The 23,678-nt window shown below is 40.1% G+C and overlaps 4 protein-coding genes across 4 annotated transcripts in view; 2 read left to right on the top strand and 2 right to left on the bottom strand.

Annotated features, from left to right (window-relative positions):
• Positions 1 to 2,449: 2,449 nt before the first annotated feature.
• Positions 2,450 to 8,283, bottom strand: LOC131300461 (double-stranded RNA-binding protein 2-like). Its single transcript, XM_058326685.1, has 3 exons — positions 7,687 to 8,283; positions 4,233 to 4,452; positions 2,450 to 3,228 (listed from the first exon to the last, which is right to left on the bottom strand). The coding sequence occupies exons 1-3, from the start codon at positions 7,930 to 7,932 to the stop codon at positions 2,570 to 2,572; spliced, it is 1,125 nt and encodes a 374-aa protein (XP_058182668.1). The 5' UTR covers positions 7,933 to 8,283; the 3' UTR covers positions 2,450 to 2,569.
• A 5,487-nt stretch (positions 8,284 to 13,770) lies between these two features.
• On the top strand, positions 13,771 to 17,176 carry LOC131302683 (nicotine N-demethylase CYP82E4-like). Its single transcript, XM_058329726.1, has 3 exons — positions 13,771 to 14,218; positions 14,371 to 14,981; positions 16,320 to 17,176. Exons 1-3 carry the CDS (start codon positions 13,882 to 13,884, stop codon positions 16,950 to 16,952), a joined length of 1,581 nt encoding a protein of 526 aa, XP_058185709.1. The 5' UTR covers positions 13,771 to 13,881; the 3' UTR covers positions 16,953 to 17,176.
• The window catches only part of LOC131308343 (serine/threonine-protein kinase GRIK1-like), a 101,422-nt gene continuing 93,592 nt past the window's right edge, over positions 15,849 to 23,678 (bottom strand). Inside the window, exon 12 of the mRNA XM_058338053.1 lies at positions 15,849 to 15,905. Coding sequence (XP_058194036.1) covers positions 15,864 to 15,905 — 42 coding nt within the window. The 3' untranslated portion in view covers positions 15,849 to 15,863. The remainder of the gene's footprint in view (positions 15,906 to 23,678) is intronic.
• LOC131315063 (uncharacterized) lies at positions 22,799 to 23,479 on the top strand. Its single transcript, XM_058344483.1, has one exon. The coding sequence runs from the start codon at positions 22,902 to 22,904 to the stop codon at positions 23,298 to 23,300; it is 399 nt and encodes a 132-aa protein (XP_058200466.1). The 5' UTR covers positions 22,799 to 22,901; the 3' UTR covers positions 23,301 to 23,479.

Raw genomic sequence — 23,678 nt, forward strand, 5'->3', positions numbered from 1 at the left:
ATCAGCATGTTTATATAGTGATTGTCTCCAATAAAAGCGGTTATCACGGCCCTTATCATGGAATGATCAGCTTAGAATCCTCTGTGTGTTGATGATACCCATGGCCTTTCCACACAAGGCATTAACATGCACAGTCATATACTCCATCCGTCTCAAATTCTTGATCCTCTTTTATTTTTTGGAAGTCTCGAAAAATTGGCTATATCTCTTAATCTATAATATTTTTATATCAAATATGGATCTTGTTTGATAAATCTCAATGAGCTCTTTTATACAAAGTTTTTAAAATCACCTAAAATATTATAGATCGTAAGATATAATCAATTGAAAAATGACACGCATTCCCAAAGAGGACCAACAAATTTGGACGGAGGAAGTACTGAGTTTCAGTGTGGTGACTGTGGTCTTTTAGTGTAATCTTGTCGTTCGATTGTCTATGCATTAGAACAACGAGAGACGAACACCTGAAAGTTGAAAACAAAAAAACCTTTTGACCCACAAAATAGTTGCAGTGGTGCTTCATAAGAATCATCACTGAATTATTTTGTTCACAAACTTCAGTTGGACGCTTCTTGTAGTGGCCTGGCCTGCATTGGTTATTCGGTTTGTTTTTTTCTATCAAAAAGGAACATAATTTTTTTTATACGCCAGAGTATTTTTAGCCACCCTACACTGTCTTCCCTTGTCTTGTAATAAAAAGAAAAAAGAAAAACAGGAGGAACGGTAAAAGAGATAAATCCACACTCTTGATCAGCAACAAGAGCTTCCCTCGCGCGCCATGCAGCCTGTCCGAACATTGGTTTGCTTCTCTGTAACCATGGCTAATTGTCGCCACCATCTGGAAGCGTGACAAAAAGTACCTGCAATCACAAATTAGGTTACCCAATGGGTGCCAAAAATTTGCTTCTATATCCTCAAGAAGTTCGATAATTGGACTGGCGTCCGCTTCCACTTTGACGCATAAGGTCTATGCATGAGTAATGTAAACCGTCTCCCAACACCCATAATTCTGCTGCTGAGACCGAGCGTCTCAGCAATGCCCGATTTTACGATGAAAACCTGCCATGCATCTACCATATATTGTGGGCATCTTGTCATTCATACCATTGACTAAGAGTTAGAAAAAAACCGTATCTCAAGCCTATGGACCATTGCTTCCCCAATGTGGGTCTTTCTTTAATGCAAACAGTTGAACTCTTTGCCTGTTTGGTGTAAAATTCTTGGGCATATTATGACTAGGGGCGGACCTAAGGAGGGGGAGAAGGCACACGCCACCCCCGTTTCCAAAATACCAAAGAAAAATCCCTTTTATATCGTAATTCTTGCATTTGCATACCTTTAAGAGGGTTGAAGCAAAACTTTATTTCTTTGTCCAAAAAAGCCCTCGATTATATGACTTTACACTTGATTTTTTCTCTTTATATTTTTTTGCACTACATGAAACTAGATTTTCATTAAATGGTGCCACTCCCGCACTTACGTATCCGAATCCTGGCTCCGGCACTGACATTAATATGATGTTGGGTACACCTCCTTGAAGTTACAGATATTGTATAGTACTCCGTAATTAGGATGTAGACCATATACCCTTTTTCCCTATGGAAGAGTTGTTCCACACAAATTTACTGAAGTTTGTTAAGGCGTACCCTGATCTGGTTTTGAAATCTAAGGCATTCAATGATATACACGGTACAGAAAAGAAAAGAAGACGATCTTTATTCACGCAGTCCTTGAAAGTTGACCATTGGAAGGACTTGAATTTTTTTTTGGTCCGATGGTCAGGAGTGTCTGACGAGCTTACATGCACCTCACAAATTCCCTCTCCGGTGTTGTCAAAGACAGGTCATCTACACCGGAACTAGATAATTTACAAGAAATTACTTTCCTGCTGCATGTCTAACTCCAAAAAATCGGCTCCATCGGAATGAATGAATCTGAAAATCTAAGTTCATCCTAACAAATATAAATCGATCCAAAATCTGAAAATCGAAGTTAATTCATCCGAACAAAGGATATTGATCCATGGAGAATAAGAATTATTATTGGGGACAGGACCTCTAAAAGGGATCCATTTTGAGCTGCGTTTACTTATGGACCTTGTCGAGTAAATTATTTCTACAAAAGATTTAAGTCCTATCTTGGTCTCTTGAAAAATGAACTACAAGTACGATTTTGCGAATAAACTTCCGTGATACAACTTCAAACGATCATAGGATTGCCAATGCCTGATTGAAATGACGGTTCACATGAATGCTTTAGTACTCGTCATGCTCTACAACCTGAACAACTTGGATTACGGGTTTTCCCTGCTTCCTTGGTCTATTGACAAAAAAGAACACGACATGCGTAATCCATCTTTACATTCCCATTCGAGTTTTGAGTTCATCTTTTTTACCAGAGCGCTGCTATATATATGAATGGCGTGAAATAAACAAGGGGCAAGTGATGATGAACAAAAAAGGAGTCAAAAAAGGACCCATTAAATAAGATATAAAAACAAACACAAAATTAATACAAAATCATAGTATAATATTGCTCCCACAGATTCAAATCCTTTTTCATGCCATCATTAGATTTTGAGCTGTTCCAATAGCTCGTACACTTGATCTGGTGATTCACGTCGTGGAGCAGGGGCCACAACTGCCGGTGGTCCATCTTTTCGTACGGGTTGCTCTCCCTTTCGAGCGGGTGGCTCTTCCTTTTGAACCGGCACAGCCTGCTTAATACAGACAGGAGGCGCAATTTGCACAGGTTGGTGCTTCACCACTTGTGAAGGACGCATAGAGGGTGGTGGAAGTGGTGGAGCAGAGAAAACAGGCACTGCGGTTCTCACTGTAACTGGTGGAGCAATCCCCCGGTACGGTGTACTGCAATGCCGAATAGGGATGTAAGGAGATACCCCTGCTGCCGGAAACCTTTGAGGAGGCTGTGGCGATCCTGTGGAGGCGTCGTTTGTTGTCGCGGATGAGGGTCTGTATTGAGGGACCCTCTTTTGGCAGATAAAGGGGAGGATTCTAGATGTGGGAACTGGGCGAGGCTGTGGACTCGATGGTCTCGGTCTTGGGTTCTGCAATAGGAATTTCTTTTCAAAAGTGACAGGAGCACTGGAATCGGACATTCCCATCTTTTCTTTACGCCGGTAATTCAATAATGCTCGTGCAATTTTAATTTGTTCTAGCTCATCATTGTTCTCTGTTTCACTTGATGAAGTTGCATCTTGTTGTGCCACTGGCCACAGAGACAAAAAGAAAAAGAGGGAAACAATGGGGAGAGTCAGATGCATAATTAAAGTAACACTGATAACCTGGAATTTGTGAAGCTTGATATAAATGCATCACTAAGGATAAACAAAAAATAATGTTGATAGCATCCAAAGTCAATATGGATGATCAAGATGGGTGGGATCTTGATTAACTTATTACCGCCACCCATTTTCCCCAGGGACTATAACTTTCTCCGGAGCAAATTCATGCAAATAGCATCTTCCGTAAATTGAGATTGCTACAAGAGAAGAACGATGACAAATGGGTTGAACGGGATGATGTTCAAGCCCTGTTATAAAGGGAGGAACAGAAGCAACCATGTCTTGCAACAAAGTTGACTACAAAGGAAGTCCTACAATGAAAATGATGATATGGTGCTCCAAGCCAATTCCAATTGAAAATATAGAACTACAAGGAAAGTGGGTACAGTCCACTCTAAGTTCTTCTGTTGTTAACCCAGTTAGCACGACTCTACGAGGCTTTGAATGTGAATCAGCACAGAACTCAAACATGCACAGGATCGAGTACCTAGTTAAAACTTGGAAATATCTAATTCAAAATCCATATCAACTTGTGTTTGCACTTTTCAAGTCCCATATTTTGTGTCCTTAATGACAAGTTGGAGAAAAATTTAAATACATTCCTTATCCGTGCTTTTACTTTTGAAGTGAAGTGAAGGGATTCCCATGTTCAAACAAAAGGACAAATTTGGGCAACTTATACTTCCGAAAGTGTAATAATGGTGTCTTCCTAAATAGTTAGATTCCCTCAAATGCGACTAAAATTGAGGGATGGAGTATGATGGACTATGGAGACAGATGGACACGGGTGCAGAAGTTCTTGTATACTGCTTCAGGTAGTGCACAATCCAAGCTCATTGGTCAAGTAATCAGACAAATGATCACAGGATGCAAACTAAAAGAATATGGTTTGTACAAACTACCAAACAAATGGGAGATGGGAACTCACATTGTTTAAGAGATGTCCATGCTGCCATGGCTGCATTTTTCTCAGCTTGTTTTTTGTTCTTGGCATGTTCCCCAGTAAAAATTATTCCTGCCAGTTCTACCATTCCAGTGAAGATGGGTTGGTGTCCAAGCCCTGACCTGAAAGTAGTGTACTGGGGCAATGGGGCTCCGACTCTCTGTGCAATCTCCTGTAAGAGGTTCTTGTAAACACCTGTCTCATCCTATAGCCATAGCAAAGGCCAATCAACACCAGAGCAAAAGTTCTATACCTAAGAAATTACAAAACGAACGTGACTTGCCAAAACGAGGGGAAAATATAGTAACAAGGAAAAAAATGTAGCGTTCCAGTATGACCTACTTGAAAAGTGCTGAGGGTAAGTTACAAGGACATACTTCAGAAATAGACACCAAAGGTCACATCAGAAACAGAAACCAAAAATATTCTGGTTTAGCAGTTCATATAATCTTTGCTTTCTCAATTGAGAGGAACCGGATAAACATCGGATATCACTGCTGTTAAATCCCTACATTATGTAAACATACTGCTTTTACCCGGGCAGCCTAGAAGGAGAACTTGACTCATGCATAGTGCTGGTCCTGGTAGACACCTTACATGATACCCCACTCTCCCCAAACACACAAAGACAGTGATAAAATAAAACAAACACTGATAACACAAACACTCCTAAACAGATACAATAATCACGCATCAAAGAAATCCAATACTTTAAGCCTGGCACCCCTAGAAATCTGCACGGCGAGTGAACAATGCAGAGACTGGAAACGTAATCGTGGGCCAAAAAAAAAAAAATTGTTTCGAGGACATACAATAGAAACCTCGATTGCATAATGCATGATTATTGTAATCGGCAATTAATCATCTCATAGAATATTTAAGCAAAACATAATTTAATGGCTATGTGCCAATTAAATTATGTTTTGCATAATGCAGAGTTAATGTGCTTATATTTGCTTCTTAATCCAGGATAGTTTTGGGACATCTCAAATCAGTTGTATAGCCCACCATTACTTGGCCTAATTTTTCCTTGTTCACACGGTCTTTTGACAATTGCCATTTGAGTACAAAACTACTGTCCACTTCAGATGGCTATCAAACTACAGTACATGATGTTACTGCTTCCACTTCTGGGGTGCCATCATAAATAGTAAAAAAAAAAATCATACTACAGGTTTCAAATCAATAAAACTAAAATTTTGCTGGTTGAATGAAAATGGAAATTTTCCATGGCCCATGAGCACCGAACCGGGCCAACCGGCACATAACAATTGTGGTGCCTTTAGGCACACCAATCACATCAGTTAGACCATACCATTGCAGGTGGACCATATCACATGCAAGCTGCGGCAAGACATTTAAGTCTATTAAATATGGGGAGATCGACATAAGCAGTAACCCATGTGCAATTGAATACATGGCATTGCGAAATCGATACGAATGATATGATTATTGGTGGCAACGCCCAAGTACTTGGCCCAAACTCTTCTATACGTGCAAAAATGAGGCAGGTAAAGTCAACAATATCAGTCTTTATCATATGGGATGGATAAATATTTAAGCAAAACAGAATTTAATGGCATAGAATACAAAGCCATTACCCAAGTTGGCGTCACCATTATACTTACATAGGAAAATATAAACAAACCAAACTCATCTCGACGTGGGAGACCTGCCTTTGACCGGACCGGAGAAGAGATTAGTCGAGGTGCGAGTAAGTTGGTCAGGACACCCCTGACCGTCAAACCAAAAGAACAAAAAACAAAAACAAACCAAGCTACCATTCGTATAAGCTGGGGGCATGAAACAAACAAAGTTTAACAAATATTAAAGCTCATTAAATTGTTGATCTTGACTTTATAAGTTAGTTGAGATTGTCAAAAAAACCAAGCTACTCCCACTCTACTAGTGGAACAGTGGTCCTGGTTTCTCATTTAACACAAGGAAGAAGAATAGGTTCAAGATAGTGAAAACAAAGCATTTGAAAAGCACATTAAATTATGAATTTACGACTCACACACCCCTTATTTAAGGAATTAATTTTGGTGACGAGACTAGATGGGTCTTGACTCTTAACTACAGCCCCTTCCGAGAAACTTCCAATCCGCCTGTCTGTGGAGATTAGAACTTCCTTTCGTCAAAATCCCACAGCTTCGATACAAAGGCTGTGGTTGGGCTGTCTATTTTAGTTAGCTTTTTTTTGTAGCAAAAACTAAACCATATGCCATATAAAACAACTTGAAGTAGTTTCTTTCCGCTAGGGCCGTTGAGTGGAACGCGAGCAGCTCCATACTCGGTTTGGTAAGGCTCGTTCGAGCTCGGCTCAGTTAATAAATGAGCTCAACTCAAAATTTAAGGCTCGTTCCGTAAACGAACTGAATTCGAGTTAGCTGAAGCTCAATGCAGCTCGAGAACACCAAAGTATGTTTAAAAATTATGTATTAGTAGTAACATACGTTGTAAGTTACACTATTTCATTAAGTTGTCCTTGAGTTAGTTCAAACTCTAGCTCAACTTACAGCTTGATTGTTTGAGCTCGATAACGAGCCAAGCTCGCACACTTTTTTGAGCTCGATTTGCCAATATTTGAACGTGACGAGCTCGCACACTTCAAAGCTGTGCTCGGTTGCAGCCCTGCTTTCAGCCCCAACAGAAAATCAAAAGACATTCTGAACACAGCCTTAGGAAACAGATCAAGGGCACTCCCGTCATTTCCTCCCCAATTACACTCCAAATTCATCTTCTGATTATCTTAAATTCAGTTCACCTCTAAGCTAGTGGGACCAGGTCTGTCCAGTTTTCATTGGGTCCAGTTTGGTCCAGTTTTCCTTCATTGTGTTGAGCTCGTCGAGTACGGGACTCCCGTCATTTCCTCTCCAATTACACTCCAAATTCATATTCTGATTATCTTAAATTCAGTTCACCCTCAAAACTAGTGGGACCAGATTTGTCCAGTTTTCATTGGGTCCAGTTTGGTCCAGTTTTCCTTCATTGTGTTGAGCTCATAAAAATTAGCTTGATACAATACCAACAGAAAACAAATTTGTACAAGAAAAATGGAATGACAAAAAATAATTTCAAACTTCATTGCCCATTTTTGTAATTGTACATATCTGTTTTGTTCATGAACCTATTGATGTTTGATCACACTAATTTTTTACATGAACAACATACTATACGAGCTCATGAAATGAACGTTTTCGATCATTGTTGTGGACCACTCCCCAAAACTGGACCACACTGGACCCAATAAAACTGGACAGGACCTGGTCCCAACAATAAACTCCGGTTTAGGCATCCGCACGGACAGTAATCAAACACGGTTAGCGCGCACGATAGCCGCCGGCCTTGCTCGAAAAACGCAATCCAACGACTTAAAACTGTAAAATTTGCAAAGTAAAAAACAGAGGTCGAAGCGGTTAGGGATTTTTTGACTTACGAGGATTCTGGCGGCGAGGGAGTGAGAGGGGCGGCGGTTGGAGAGGGAGTTGAGTGCGACCTCGGCGGCGGCGTGCTCGGCCTGGCGGAGGGTGGAGCAGTAGTTGGGGCTCTCGAAGGTGTCGCCGTTGAAGTTGACGATTGACTTGAAGCGCGGCGCGTGGTCGGGGCCTTCTCGTATGCAGGTGTAGGAAGGGAGGTTGAAGCAGCTCCTCTGCGCCAGCTCTTGTAGCTGGTTCTTGTACATCTCCGCCTGATTTCTCGACTCTCTCTCTCTCTCTCTCTCTCTCTCTGTGCCGATTCTGCTATCAAAAGTGGAAACTTTCCGATGAATTTTGACTATTGAAATAATGAGGAAGTAATTTGGACTTTTGATCGAAGTCTGAAAAGGGTATACGCCGGAGTAAAGTAAAGGGGTCGGCCGTCAAGGTTTGTAGGACTTTTTTGTTGGAAAGAGAGAGAGAGAGAGAGAGAATGGGTGGACTGGTGTGGTGGTGGAAGGAAGGAAGAAAGTTGGGGAGGAGAATTTGGAGTGTTATGATTTGGTTGGAAACTTTTTGTTGCTTTTTAGGGGGTGAAAGAGAAAGAAATCAACTGAACGTTACTCCATTAGCCGCTGCATGGACTCGTAAAATAGGCGAGTGCTGCTACAGGGACCGACGGATCCGACATCAAAATCGTACCAACAGTCGTGGTGCAAGGATGAGATCAAGGGTTTAGTGGCGGTGACCGTCATGACAAGAATTTTAGAAAATGTAACTATTAAATGTAAAAAAAAAATTAAGCTCAACTTACATAGTCTCGCCACTACTAGATTTTTTTAGTATACATTTCGCCACTACTAAGACAAAATTATGGTACCGTCCTTGCCGTGGTGGGCCGTCTCCAACCACCGGACGGTCGATCCGAGTTATCCAAAACTTAAAAAAAAAAAACTAAGTGGGTCTATGCAAGAATCAACTGCATCCGACCGACGTGCGTAGGTACTCAATCTAAATATCTCATTTTTTCATATATACATGTATACACGAAAAATAGGGTGTTTGGATCAAGCACCATACATATATCGGATGCCATTGATTCCCGCGTGCTCCCCCTTGGTTTTTTTTTAGAATTTTTGGACGGCTTGAATCGACTGTCTGGTAGCTGGAGACGACACGGCCTGACTGTAGGTACAATTTCGGTGCCGGACCCGTCTATCCCTATAGGTTTTCTGAAAATAGGCCGGACCTTTAAATGTGTATAAAATAGAGTTTATACACAATAGGAATCTATATATACTACCATATTATTATTAATGCTAAGGTACATTCTGCGACACTTTATTAATCCCACCAAATCAACAATGCTACGTTCGCAGCACGTCACGGACCCCAAAAAATACAAAATATTTTATCCAGTTTCGTCCCTACGAATTTAGAAAATATATTTATCTATATCCGTTGTAACTGATTTTTTACAAGATCGCATAAATTTTTTTTCTAAAATTTATGAATACACACACACACACACACATATATATATATATTGTATTTTTTGGAATTCAGAATGGGCTCCATGTAATGTGCAGTGGACTTAAATTTAGTGCCACCAAATTATCAACCCACCAAATTCGGATTGGTTGAAAATACTAAACCCTTAACTCATACAATTCGACCAATGTACACGCCTACTATCACATAGTACCATTTCAAAAGGCACACAGGTCTTTGTAGAGGTGGTGCTTTTTAGCTTCGGACCCGGGGGGGCGCAGCAGCCCCTGCCCACTACAAAACGGTAACGTTTTGTTGAGGAAAAAAAATCTTATTCACCTATTTGCAATCCTATAAAACAGAAACGTGATTATGAGAGCTATAAAGACAAAATTTGATTATGTCTCTTTAGAATAATATGATCAGAATAATAAGATCTTCACACCCGTTTAAACGAATTAAAAATTGAAGCACTTAATTTTTTAACCATATTTTTTAATATAAAAACGGTCTCTTAAAAAATTAAGTGCTCAAATTTTTACTCCGTTTGAATCGGTGTAAAGATCTTGTTATTTTGATCATATTATTTTAAATGGTCATAATTAATTTTTGTCTATAGGGCTCTCATAATCACATTTCTGCTCCACAAGGTCCTAAATAAAGAGCATATATTTAATATAAGAGCCTTATAGACAAAAATTAATTATGACCATTTAAAATAATATGATCAAAATAACAAGATCTTTGCACCGATTCAAACGGAGTGAAAGTTTGAGTACTTAATTTTTTAAGACTGTTTATATATTAAAAAATATGGTTAAAAAATTAAATGCTTCAATTTTTAATCCATTTAAACGGGTGTGAAAATCTTATTATTTTGATCATATTATTTTAAAGAGACATAATCAAATTTTGTCTTTAGAGCTCTCATAATCACGTTTCTGTTTCATAGGATTGCAAATAGATGGCAAAGATTTTTTTTCCTCAACAAAACGGTAACGTTTTGTTAGTGGGTAGGGGCTGCTGCGCCCAGGTGGGCAGCAGAGCCCCCGGGTCCTTTAGCTTCGGATTATATATTTTAGATTGACAAGTTTTGGGGTGCAAAAATCATTTTTCTCTCCTTATTTACTCTATAATAGAAAAGGAAAAAAATTGATTGGCAAATGGCACCTTAAACCAAAAAGATTTAATTTATTTGGGAAAATAACACTCTTGTAAAGAAACTAAAAACAACAGTAGTCAGAAAATATTTGTTTCGGTTTTCATCCTGAAAAAAAAAAAAAAAAACAAAAAGACGGTGAAATTTACAAATCAGGTTGCCAAAACGGGGCCTTACTATCGGGGCCTGACGTAGTCCATTTTTCGGCCCACTCAGTAAAGCCCAATTCTTTTGGTTTCCCATGAACAAGCCTTTGAGGATCTGGGGCCCCGGTGGTGAGTAGCAAAGCACACCATAGGTTTCTTTAGAAGAGTTACGTAGAGATTTAGTGATAGGTCCACTATAGACATTTCATAAATCTACTTAATAGTTTTGTAAAGCTACAAGTTCATACAACCTAAGCCTTAGGGTACCCTACGAAAGTGTCTAAAATCCTAAATCCTATGAAAGTGCCTAAACCACTAAAATCCTATAATAGAAAAGTGCACTCTAAAACTCTATAAAAATGCTTAAACCCTTGTGTATCATACCCTATAATAAAAAAAGTGTACCCTAAAATCTTATGAAAGTGCATAAACTCTAGAGTACCCTAAAATGAACTTAAGACCTTACAAAATTAATTGATAGACTTGTAGGCTTATGAAGTTCACATAATGGACCTAAGACTAATTTTCTATTCTTTTAAATACGGCCCGTTGGTTGCTGAGATAGACAACTGCGATTACTCACTACATTACACCATGTGTAGTGAGTTTGAGCCCCCGCTTCCCGTATTCAAATGGGACGTTTCACCTAAAAAATCTCCCAATGACAAAAAAAAAAAACCGAAGCTTAACGCGAATTATAACCTATAATCCCACCAAAGTTTGACCCTCCCAGGTCGTCGATGTCTACGTTTGAGTCACCGTCGGCAATGTTTGGTGGCACGGCACAATACGACATAGTCTTAGTGAACACGGGGCACAGGCACGAAAGTGAGCGAGCATGGCACGGAAGTTGACCTAACACCGCATGACATAGTCTTAGCTTGGCGCGGCACGACACAATACGGTCTTAGTGGGACGGGGCACGGGTACAGCACGGAAGTTGGCTTAGCATGACACGGTCTTAGCGGGGCGCGGCATGGGCACGACACAGTTAGTGGGACGAAACGACACGACACAGTTCTAGCCGGGCACAAAAGAAAACGGCACGAGGCACTAAAAAACATAAAAACAAAATTATTAAATAAATTGTCTCGCTATGTTATGACTTATAATGTCATTAATTAAGGTAAAAAATAATGTTAATTCTATTAAATAAATTGACTTTCTATGTCATGACTCATAATGTCGTTAATTAAGGTAAAAACATTGACTCGCTATGTGTGGCTAAATGGGCCAAATGGCTACCATATGGAAAAAATAGTAAACAAGGCATTTTAGCTTCGTAATTTAACTAAAATAAGCTTTTACATCCGTGACTCGGAGAAGACTCGGGAAAACATTTGTAGACAACGGAAATGGAATGATCAAAAGACATCAAAATGATGACAAGAAAATCGTTGTCTCACCATTACAAACACTTCTTGTCACTTTGGGAGTTCGTAGGATTACTTTGTAGTAGTAATTACTTCCGATCAAAAAAAATTTGCCTACTTTAATTAATTGACCACATTCTAATTAACCCCCATCTAAATTAATTTTCTTTTAACACTATCATATAAAATAATATGTTGTATTTTTAAAAAGAATGATTTTAAAAAATGGCATGGGTACGAGAATGTGCTTTTTGGGAAGATTTTTTTTCGGACGAAGGACGGAAATCGGTTGGCGATGTGACGGCACGGGCACGACACGATTTAAAAGGCACGACACAATTAAGTAAACGGACCGGCATGACACAACACGATTTAAAAAAGGCACGGTATGACACGATACAATAAAGTAAACGGGTCAGCACGACACGCTTAAATAACGACATAGCACGGTGCGACACGATTAAGTAAACGGGCACGGCACGGGACGATACAAAACACTGTTGGCACGAAGCTAAATGGCACGACACGACACATTTGACATCTTTAATTTTAAGTTTTACCAGTTACCACCAGGCCAACCCCTTGAAAAATTAAAAAAAGGAGCAAAGTCCACTTTAACCCCTTATAGTTTGGGCCATGTGCGGATACACCCCTTATGATTCAAAAGTGTGCACATAATACCCTATGATTTGTGAAATGTGCAGACACCCCCCCCCCCCCCCCGGTCATGTTTTCCATTCATACTAACATATATAGCATTAAGAGTCCAATATGCCCTCATATTCTCTCTTGATTCTTCTTCTTCTTTCTTGAATCCAACCAATCCATCTCATGTACAAAAAATTAGATTTGAACCATTGATATTATAGAGTTTAACGAGTATTACATCCATACTAAAATTCAGATCGATCAAAAAATGAAAACCTCATGGTCAAATCAAATTTATTGAGAAGCAAATTTTCAAATTTAAATTTATCATTCATTTTAACAAGAATTAGATCACTGAGTTATTAATGTCTGATCACTCTGTTCTATGATTAGTATATTATGAACGGCTCAGATTAGATTTTTGTGGCAAAAGATATTTTCCTCTTATTTTTTTATAAAAAAAATTCAAAATTATGTTAATATGGATGAAAAACATAACGGCGTGGGATGTGTCTGCACATTTCACAAACCACATGGTGTTTTGCGCACACTTTTGAACTATAATGGATGTATCAACATATGACCCAAATCATAGGGGGTCAAAGTGAACTTTGTCCTAAAAAAAAGAGCACTCAAATATTTTCGTAAAAAAAGAAAGATGATCTTATATGCATCAATTCACTCAAACCTATACCATTTTCCGGATCAATTTACGCGTCTTCGATTAATCTTCAAATTAATCTCACACTCAAGTGATAGAACTGTGGTGCTACTGGTACAGATTTTAGTACAAATATAAAATAGGTACCAATATGTACAAACCTCTTTTTGGTCCCATTTTGAATTTCAAAAACGATCGAAATCGCTCATTTTGTTTAAAATACTTTGTTTACGGCTCTTACGAAAAATAATATCAATCCGATATTGGTTAAGGCGTCAAAACGTCCAACTTTGTCCCAGAATTCAAGGACAAAATTGGACGTTTTGTAGACACCTTAACCGATACTGGATTAAGCTTATTTTTTGCAAGGACCATAAGCAAAATATTTTTAACAAAATGAACAGCTCCGATCATTTGTTTAGATCTAAAATGAGCCCAAAAAATTTGTACCCACTGGTACAAACATAAAATCTGTACCATTAGACTTTGTGTTATAGTTATCTACACAAGTAATTTAGAGTATGCATCAATTCTATGCCGTGTGCGGGCAAGTCAAATTTTCATCCATTTCTTATGGACAAATGTTAACCTCTTGTCGCCATCAATGGTACCCAAGTTTCTTTCTTTTGAAAAGTACTACAAAACTTGAATTATTGAACCCTTTAGCTTGGACTAGAAAACCTTCAATCAGTCCATCAATGGAAGACCGAATGTGAAAACAATAGTCTATTACCACTATGGATCTACTTTCAAATCTACCATTAGCAATTGCCTTGCTTTTAGCCTCACTCTGGCTGTACAATCTATGGAGATCCAGAACCCAAAGACACAAAATCAAGTCCAAGTCACCCCCTGAACCACCGGGGGCATGGCCAATCATAGGCCACCTCCGTCTACTCCGCGGCCGGGCTCCCCTGGCTCGAACCCTGGGAGCCATGGCCGACAAATACGGTCCGGTCTTCTTGTTCCGGCTCGGAGTCCACCCTGTACTCGTGGTGAGCAATTGGGAGTCTTTTAAAGAGTGTTTCACCACCAATGACATAACCTTGGCCTCACGCCCACAAAGCGAAGCATGTAAGCAGATATGTACTTCCAAAGTAACTTCTTTTTTTTCTTTTCTTTTTTTAAATTTTTATAGGAGTACTTGTAATAAAAATCATACATCCTTTAAAATCATCGTTTCCTCTCGAATTTTAAAATCCTATGTCTGCTCCTGTATAATGCAGCCAAGTACCTCGGCTACAACATGGCCGGATTCGGCTTCGCACCATACGGCCCGTACTGGCGAGGCATGCGTAAGCTAGTAGCGGTCGAACTACTCTCGGCCCATCGTCTCGAGCTATTTAAACACGTCCGAGTCTCCGAAATCGATTCCAGCATCAAACAGTTGTACAGCCTCAGCAAAACTAATCGGCCAGACGAGGAGGCCTTGGCGATAATCCCATGGCTCGAGCAACTAACACTGAACATAATCACGAGGATGGTTTCGGGCAGGAGGTACTTCGATCGAACGGGCGCGCAGGATCCGGGGGCGGGGAACTTCAGGAGGGTCATAAAGGAGTTCATGTATCTGAGCGGGGTATTCGTGTTGGCGGACGTGATTCCGTTTCCGCCGCTGGCGTGGGTGGATTTGGGGGGAAAATTGAGGAATGTGAAGAGGGTTATGAGGGAATTGGATGGTATTGTTCAGAGTTGGATTGAAGAACATGTTGGTGAGAGGAGGGGAGGAGAGAGAGAGGAGGACGAGGAGGACTTCATTGATGTGATGTTGTCTGGGATTGATGAGGGAGGGAGTTGTGGGCACACAAGGGAAACCATCATCAAGGGAACAATACTGGTATGTCAGTTTAGATCTTTAAACTTTGAAAGCATGGTATGTTTTTTCGTAACCGGTGTCAGGCTAGTTTGTCGCACATCGAATAAATTCGGGAATTCGAAGTTAATGGTTGGGCAAACTTTCAATAGTCCTGAGATTGGAATGCTTGGTTTTCGTAAGGTTTGATCTTGCAACCTCTTGAGGGAGCAAGCCGTTCAGATTTTGTATTTGTTTACCTTTTGTCTTATAATAGATAGGTCTATGATTGCAAATTTTAGCATCAAAAAGTGAAGGAAAAACTGTTCAATGCATCAGGAGCATTGCACCCACCACTCAAGACTCTCGTCTATTTCACGAGGGTAAGATCATACACAATGAACCCAAAGCGGTTTGGTTAAGTGGGCACGAGAAAGTAACTAAAGGGCTTGTCCCCCAAATGGTCACGAGTTCGAATCCCACGAAATCCAAATATCCCAAACCTTCGGCCCCGCCATTAACTTCAAGATCCCAAATGAGTCAAGGTGCGCGTAAGCTGGTCCAGACAAATGGTTATACAAAAGATGAACACATCATGCATAGTCAGCAGTCAAAAGCATCATTTAGGGTTATGACAAAAGAGTCTCATAGCAGTTGGGACCTCCATCTTGATTTTATTTTGCCATTCCACAAAGGAAATATTTCCACTGGTTCACAGTGACATTCTTAGGCATGCTCCTATCAATTGTTGACAATTGAGGCACACGGCCCACCCACTACTTTGTTTGGGCTCAAAATGATTAGACCAAGCGTTCCCCATATTGATTATTCGGAACCAGAAATTAATTAAGCTAACCATGGTTAGGTGGGATTTATTCGACTTAAACCAAAGTTTAACTGAAAATAGAAGAACATAAACTCTTGTGTTTACGTTGGAGAGATTATTACTTGAGTTTTCTGGTTAACAATGACATAATTGGATATGCACTAACCCATAAGTTTAAGCCATATTAAGATCTGGCCATACCCAGGTTTTGCTTTCAGCTGGAACAGCTCGCAAAAGATTTGAGGGTTTCTTCACATTAGAATCCATAAACTCGTGATAATAACCTTGCACTTTCCCGTTGAGTAGCATAGTTTTGTTCTTTTAGGCCCCTGAGTAGTCCTGGTATTAATTTCAGATCATTTCATTGGGTCGTTTGTTAGGATCAAATTCAATCAACATACAAATTGTTTTATCTACTCACCGGAACTCATTTTAGCTGACCCCAATTAATTGAAATTTAAGGCTCGGTTTGGTTTGGTTACTGAAACTCGTTTTCAAATTGGGCGATCATCCATTCATTAGATTCTTGAAGTTTTCTAACACTTATCTCCCTGCAGAATCTCATCTTAGCTGGCTCCGATACCACATCAATCAACTTGACATGGGTCCTCTCCAACCTCCTCAACAACCGACCCGCGCTGACCCGTGCACAGGAAGAAATCGACACCCAAATCGGTAAAACCCGATGGGTTGAAGAAAGCGACGTAAAAAGCCTAGTCTATCTCCAAGCAATCGTCAAAGAAACGCTTCGCCTCTACCCGCCGGGCCCGCTCTCTGTCCCACACCAAGCCACGGAAGATTGCGAAATAGGCGGGTACAACATCCCGAAGGGCACTCGTGTGTTCCCCAACCTGTGGAAGCTCCACCGAGACCCGCGTGTTTGGCCAGACCCGGAAGAGTTTTTGCCGGAGCGGTGGTTGGCGGGCAACCATGCAGCGGGGCTGGACGTTTCCGGGAAGAACTTTGAGTTCGGCCCGTTTGGGTCTGGGCGGCGGTCTTGCCCTGGGGCTACGTTTGCGATGCAGGTGACGCAGTTGACGCTGGCGAGGTTGATCCAAGGTTTTGAGCTCGCAACACCGGGAAACAAGGCGGTGGACATGAGTGAAGGATTGGGGATTACCTTGCCAAAGGTAAGGCCGCTGGAAGTAGTGATCACCCCTCGGCTTTCTTCGGATCTCTACGAAGGCTAGTTCGCAATTTTTAAGTGAGGCATATGTATAAGCTAATGTGCAACTATTTCTTATCTTGCCTAGGAGCATCCGCATCAGGATTGCTACTCCACCCTTTAAACGATAATAACGAGCAAAACACCATAAATAATGCTGCATCAGACTCAGCTCTTGGCTCTTTATTATGAAGAATCCGTAACTTTGCTACAGTCACTAGTTTAATTAAACTAGCCACTGTTCACTCACTTCTCCTTATTTTATTGGGGAAATTATACTTTGCCCCCTTAAACTATCACCCGGCCACACTTTGCCCCCTCCAACTACTCAATCGAACACTTAACCCCCTTAAACTATTATTTCGCTGCCACCATAACCCTTCCGTTTGTTGTCTGTTAGGGTTTTGGATGGAAAAAAATTTCAGGCCATTTTTTTTGAAGCCCAAGGACAAAATTACCCTCCCTCCCTTTCTAGCATACCCAATCATCTCAAAGTTGAAATTTTCAGACTTTACACAAGCCATCTCTCTCTCTCTCTCTCTCTCTCTCTCTCTCTAGACTTTACACAAACCCATCTATCTCTCTCTCTCCATTGATCAGTTCATTTTCTTCTTCCCTCAGTGGAATACAATTCCAATCCATACCAATCGGGTGAGTAAACATTGTCTAAAAATCCAATCAGAATAGCAAACCCATGTAATTCCCAATAGCAACTAACGAAAATTACAAAGAAAGAAAACGAAACCTGTGTAGAATTCAGTCTCACAATTCATAAGATTTGACTTTTTTTTTTTAAAAAAAAAACATAAACCAAAAGATAATACTCCTACGGAAAAAGAGATACACAAAAGAAATACACATCCACAAAAAGAAATAGAGAGTACCCAAATTAATTTGCCGAGAACAATCGCTATGCACCTGTACATAAGTTTCTCAAAAAATTTGCAACCTTGTGTGTCAAAAAATGCCAACATTTTGCATATCATATCATAATCTGTTACATAAGTGTTCTTAAAGGATCAAGACACACCAGAAATAAGTTGGCAGCAAACAAACTTAGATAGCCATAAAGTGGTCCATAAACTTAGATTGCCATGAAGTGGTCCATAAACTTAGATAGCCATAAACTGGTCCACAAACTTAGATAGCAATTAACTAGCCAAAGTACTTAATTAGAAGCAAAACCAACAGGTGCATATTCCAAAAGTAATACCAAACAAAAACTACCAGCTCCATGAACTTTTCGACTGACTTCTAAAAGGCTGCATATCCATCAAGTGCCATTCCTGAGTTGTGTGCAGATGTGGAGACCTGAGAACCTTGTGTTGGTGCCATGTTTGATAAGCTTTGTGAGTGGCTAATTTGGACAATAGCACCACCTCTTGAGCTTCCCACTCCGGCTGAAAAATACACATCTTTAGCACCACCTTTTGAGGAAGTGGTAAGTAAACAATTAATTAAAACTCATAAGTCAAGGGATATCCAGTATACAAATTAAAAAAATATAACTTTAGCATGCAATTTTTCAATATACAAGTACCAAGTAAAGTAATTAAAACTCAAAACAAAACACTACTTTACTATTCTCAACCACTTTTTTGACAAACAACGCAAAGTGTCAAAAGCCCCACCTCACCCACAGACCATTGATTACTCCACCTTCCACCAACAAAGCATTCAATAGTCAAACAATTCTAACAACTCACTTTACAGCTTTCAACAGTACAAAGGAATTGCAGAGAAAACAAAAAAATAGTTCAAAGGAATCATACCTCCAAGATCAGATGCCCTTGACCACCGTAAATGATGATCGGATTCTACTGTGAAAAAGGTACTGGGATTTTTTCCATAGGCAGTCGAAATTAGGGTTACAGCTCAATGAATGGAGTGTATATATATATATATATGCGGGTAAAAAAATGGAGGGAAAACTCCCGCTAATTTTAGGGGAAAGGTTTTAGGGTTGGGAAAAACGTATTCTGGGTTGGGGAAATCGTGCAGAAGTATCGTGTATGTAGATACCTGTATTCTGTAAGGGTATTTACGTAACTTTGCTCAAAACGTTAACAGAGTTAAAGGGGTGGCAGCGAAATAATAGTTTAAGGGGGTTAAGTGTTCGATTGAGTAGTTGGAGGGGGCAAAGTGTGGCCGGGTGATAGTTTAAGGGGGCAAAGTATAATTTCCCCTATTTTATTCTCTCTCTCTCTCTCCTCTTTTGGGAAGGATATGAATATTTAATGGGGTGGGTTTGAATATTTAATTGAGTAGAGAGTGAGAGTAAAGAGCCTGATTTTACATAATTATGTAAAAGTAACAAGCTAAAGTAAAAAATGGATTTTGAGGATTAATTTGGCGAGGCTGATGCGGAAAGGTAAGAAATAGTTGTCACTAGCTAAACTCGAGTGGTTTTTTAGCTTCAAATTGTTGTCGAGATATTATGATCGGAATTCCTGACTTGTCTTTTGGAGTACTAGCTAGACAAAGGCATCGATCACGTGTTGTGCTCTGGATACCCAGAAACATACACCACACGCACACACCAAACACACACACACAAAAAAAAAAACATATTTTGCGTGGTTTGCCAAATCGAATACTTCACGGGCAGCAAATTTCAGAATTGAAGAAAATTTTACGAAGGATTCCGCTCTCTGAAGCCCCAAACAGGAAACCATCCAATATCTCTGCTTCACATTTTTCGGCTACATTTGCCCCAATCAAACTACGCATATTTATAGGGAAGAGGAGTGCCCCAGCCATCATAAAAATTCGGTGTGTTCTCGTGGTTTGATTTTCTGGCTTTTATATTTGGTAAAGACCACCAACAATTAGGTATGCCTATACACATGTAGAAGTACTACTTCGTTCGTTAACTAGCCTCTATCATTGCGTTATTTTGGTTCTCTTTCTGGCACATATTCATACCTTTAATTAGCTGATCCATATGTACGATAATTTTGCGTGTGGTTCAAATGTTTCAAGGGATCAATCGAATCTCCTATATAAAAATCCTACCTTGTGGCGCGTGCTTCTCATTTGACAATTTCCATAGCCGCTTCTCTGAAAACACTAGAGTATTTCTCTTCGGACAGTGTTATCTTCGGTGTTCTCTTTTCTCATCTACCGAGAGAAGTGAGTATTTTTCTCTTTGCTCATTCAAGCTTGATTTTTCCTAGGCATTGTACTTTCCAAGTCTCTGCAAATGGTGAAGGAGACCATGCGTGTGGAGCCTAGGATTGAGGTTGCGCCATCGCCTCTTCTCACCCCTCGGAAGCCATCTAGTTCTCCTAATAATTAAGCTTGAAACTATAAGGGAAGAGCGACCTGAAGGATACGACAATAGCGATGATTCTTAATGCTGGTGTCTTTCCTAGCTTTCCCCTGCATCTTTTGTTTGGAAATTTTTCATCATCAATCATCTTCCTAAGACCTCTCGAAAACTTGGTCTACCGCGTTAAGTACAGGAACTGTTTTGTTCAGAGTAATAGGTAGGTTTATTTGTGCTTGTGGTTTATGATTTTGATATGCAAATATGATTATAGATCCTAAAGCTTCGTATCACGTCTCATTAAATTTGGTGCCTTCAGATCACAAGATTCAGGTAAGAATTTAAAAGGTTAAAAATTACTCTGCAATACACCTCCCTTTGCTAGAAAATTTATGACTCGTTTACAACTTCTTGTGACTCGGATGTGCATATAACATGTGAAGCCCTAGAAGCCCATTATATTCTTAAGACATGGACTTTGTGAGAATTGTAAATGGGTCAGAGAGATAGAGAGAGAGAGAGAGAGGGAGGGGTCAGTGTTTTCTCATGAAGCAAGTAAACAAGTCTGAGGAAAAAAAAACAAACTAAGCTGGTTAAGACTTAAGACTTAAGGGTTTGTTGTCTGTTAAGTTTTCATGTGCGAATCTTCATGTGCAAAACTTATCAGATGTTATCGACTCTTTTGGGGTCAATCTGTATAGAACTTTGCTCTGGCTTTAATTGGGGGCCCCGCAAATTGGACGGTGAGATTGATCCCTTAAAATTAGTCGAGATGCACGTAAACTAGCCCGGACACTTATTTAAAAAAAAAAAAAAAACCTAGTCGTGAGAAGAAGGAAAGGGTGCATTGATTTCAGCTTCAGCATGCACCTTTTGCAATCATGTCTGAGTGCTGAAATCCTCAATAAGCATTGTATAATTATGTAATGCTTCTGAACTTTGCCGACCCAATAGGAGCTTGCCACGTCAACCTTTATAAGCATTTGTATAATAATTATGCAATGTTTGTGGACTTTGCTGACCCTTTAAGCTAAGCTACCCACCCTTCTTCAACCTTTTTCCTTCCCCAGTGAAAAGGAAAGGAAAATATGATGTCAAATGGGACAGCTAAAGGCTACATGTATCCATCAGTAGGAAAGAACACATGTAAACAATTTGATCATGGTTTTCCAAAAAAATGTCCATATTGTTCGTAAGGACATTTCTGTCTTTTGCTCTCTGTATCTCGACTGCCATGAACATAAAGAATTGAGTCGTATCGTGACAATATTGTCATCACCCTAATTGAAAACGATTGATGTTTAGGCATGAAATCATAGCAACTTTTAAATTAGCTAATGCTACGATGACCACATTTAGGTACTATATATCAAAAGTGACAAATTACATGACAACAATTTACATATCTAAAGGGGAAGAGCGTCGACGTGATTAGGGCCATGTAAGACTCTACACTAAATTCTTAGCAAACTACAGTATGGGCATGTTTGATTGCTTGAACAAATAATTAGTGAGTATATAACCCCACAAGATGAGTAATCTTACAAGGCTAAAAGCATGTAACTTACAATAAAATTACTACTGATACAAGATGGCACAACAAATGTGTACCTAATATAAAACTACATTCCGCTATCTCTTTTTTATAACTCAAGTGTTCGAGTCAGTTTACGCACGCCTCAACGAATCTTGGGAGCACAATCTCACCGCCAACTTGCGGGGAGCCCAATTCTGCTTCTTCTTCTTTTTAATAACATAAGTGTTCGGGACAGCTTACGCGTAGTACCTCAACTAATTTTGAGAGCAAAATTTCACCGCCCTCCTGCGGGGAGCCAATTCCGCTAACATATATGCATGTGAAAACTTATTACCAGTACATGCATCAAGTGTGGAGCTATTCAATGAATGAAAATAGGCATTCTATTCCAGTCCCCACCCTTTTCAATTTCACGAGCACTTTGAGTAAAGAGAACAACATGATATTGCGAAACCCGAGGCCGCCAACTTAGTGCTACGTACTTATGCAACTTACGCAAAGGCAATAATGAAATTACCATTTCCGCTCCAATTGAGAGCTATTTTCCTCATGATTCAAGCTCATTGTGAAAACTAAAATGCTCAAGGTGAAAGTGAAAAAAATGAGCCAATCAAAAAGAGACATTCAACCAAAAGACCAGTAAAAGAACAGAGGAAAATATTTTTTGTTGCTAGGTTTTTGGCCCTTGACCTTTGGTGGATGATTTCCTATCATTTTTTGTCTTTTTACAACCAGATGTCCGGGTCGCCTCAACTAATTCCGGAGCCTTGAAATAAGCGATATGGCAAATCTTCCAGTGTCCCCAATGTGCGACCTCACGGAGGACAAACACTTATTAGTTTTCTCATGCCCACTCAACCCACCTATCATTTTTCTTTTCTCAAGTTGTTAAAAATCCCTCCAGAAATCCTTGATCCAAATTAGGCCTTGTGTGACACTGTGAGGGCATTTCTGGGAGACCTTTAACTTCAATTAAGTAAAAGGTCATAATACCAACCACTCATCATTCTGTTCCTTCTTGAAAACATTCCACTCCAAGCAACCACCACTACTTCAGGGCCCTATAAAAACCACTCCAAAAGCATCCAAAACAGAGCAACACTACCAATACTTTTCACCTCAAGTCCTAAAAGGGGCCACTCTACCAAATTTATCACTCCTACAGTCCTATGGCTTCAGTATTGATCTTCACTCTTCTTTCTTTCCTCACCATTACCAGAGCTCAAGACAGAGCTCCCCACGGGCTTGCTTATGAGAACCCAATGGCTTTCTCGCCGTCGGCAGTCGACTTTTTCCACCCGGACTCCAAGCACCCCGGCACCCAAGACCCGTGTGCCGAATCAAACTGCTCCCCACTGCCTCTAGCAGCCACGGTAGCATCAAGTGTGACGCGCGAGAGCAAACCACGGTCAGAGGAGCGTGGCGGGACCCGGTTGGGAGCTGGTGGAGCAGCCGGCATTGTGTTCGGTTTCGTGTGTGCTGCGGTTTTGGCAATCGGCGTTTACTACGTAGTGGTCACGCGTCGAGCCAACTTGACTCGAACTAGTTCTATTCAACCTGATGCTTGATACAGAAGCATATATGCTGACCATGAGTATTCTGAAGCGTCAGAGCTAGGTTTGAGCCATATGTAGGCACCAATGGATTTTTCTCCGTTTTTCGTCTCTGATTTTGGATATGTACTGTACGGTGTACCAATTGGTCCTTTTTAGTGCTTACAGTTAAATGGATTACTAGTACGCTTAAATTCCAGCTTCTACAGCACTGTACCGATTCATTGAAGCAAAAAAAATATTTTCCAAAGCAACAAGATGGATCGATCGAGTCACAGACTCACAGGAAACAATCTCCTATAAGCGGAAACGGTGCACAAAGAACAACCTTTCGACTATGGATTCGGCTCATTCCAGACGCAATAACAAAACCCAAAATATTGCCACTAAATG

Source organism: Rhododendron vialii, chromosome 1a (genome assembly GCF_030253575.1).
Source record: "Rhododendron vialii isolate Sample 1 chromosome 1a, ASM3025357v1".
NCBI classification, from domain to species: domain Eukaryota; kingdom Viridiplantae; phylum Streptophyta; class Magnoliopsida; order Ericales; family Ericaceae; genus Rhododendron; species Rhododendron vialii.

What these genes read in the sequence shown, in the direction of transcription:
- LOC131300461 (XM_058326685.1), bottom strand. Translation starts at nt 7,932, where the DNA reads ATGTACAAGAACCAGCTACAAGAGCTGGCGCAGAGGAGCTGCTTCAAC. An exon ending in CCCTCGCCGCCAGAATCCTC is followed by an intron (nt 4,453 to 7,686) that starts GTAAGTCAAAAA and finishes CTATGGCTATAG; the next exon opens with GATGAGACAGGTGTTTACAA. An exon ending in ATGGACATCTCTTAAACAAT is followed by an intron (nt 3,229 to 4,232) that starts GTGAGTTCCCAT and finishes CTCTGTGGCCAG; the next exon opens with TGGCACAACAAGATGCAACT.
- LOC131302683 (XM_058329726.1), top strand. Translation starts at nt 13,882, where the DNA reads ATGGATCTACTTTCAAATCTACCATTAGCAATTGCCTTGCTTTTAGCC. An exon ending in ACGCCCACAAAGCGAAGCAT is followed by an intron (nt 14,219 to 14,370) that starts GTAAGCAGATAT and finishes TGTATAATGCAG; the next exon opens with CCAAGTACCTCGGCTACAAC. An exon ending in TCATCAAGGGAACAATACTG is followed by an intron (nt 14,982 to 16,319) that starts GTATGTCAGTTT and finishes ATCTCCCTGCAG; the next exon opens with AATCTCATCTTAGCTGGCTC.
- LOC131315063 (XM_058344483.1), top strand. Translation starts at nt 22,902, where the DNA reads ATGGCTTCAGTATTGATCTTCACTCTTCTTTCTTTCCTCACCATTACC.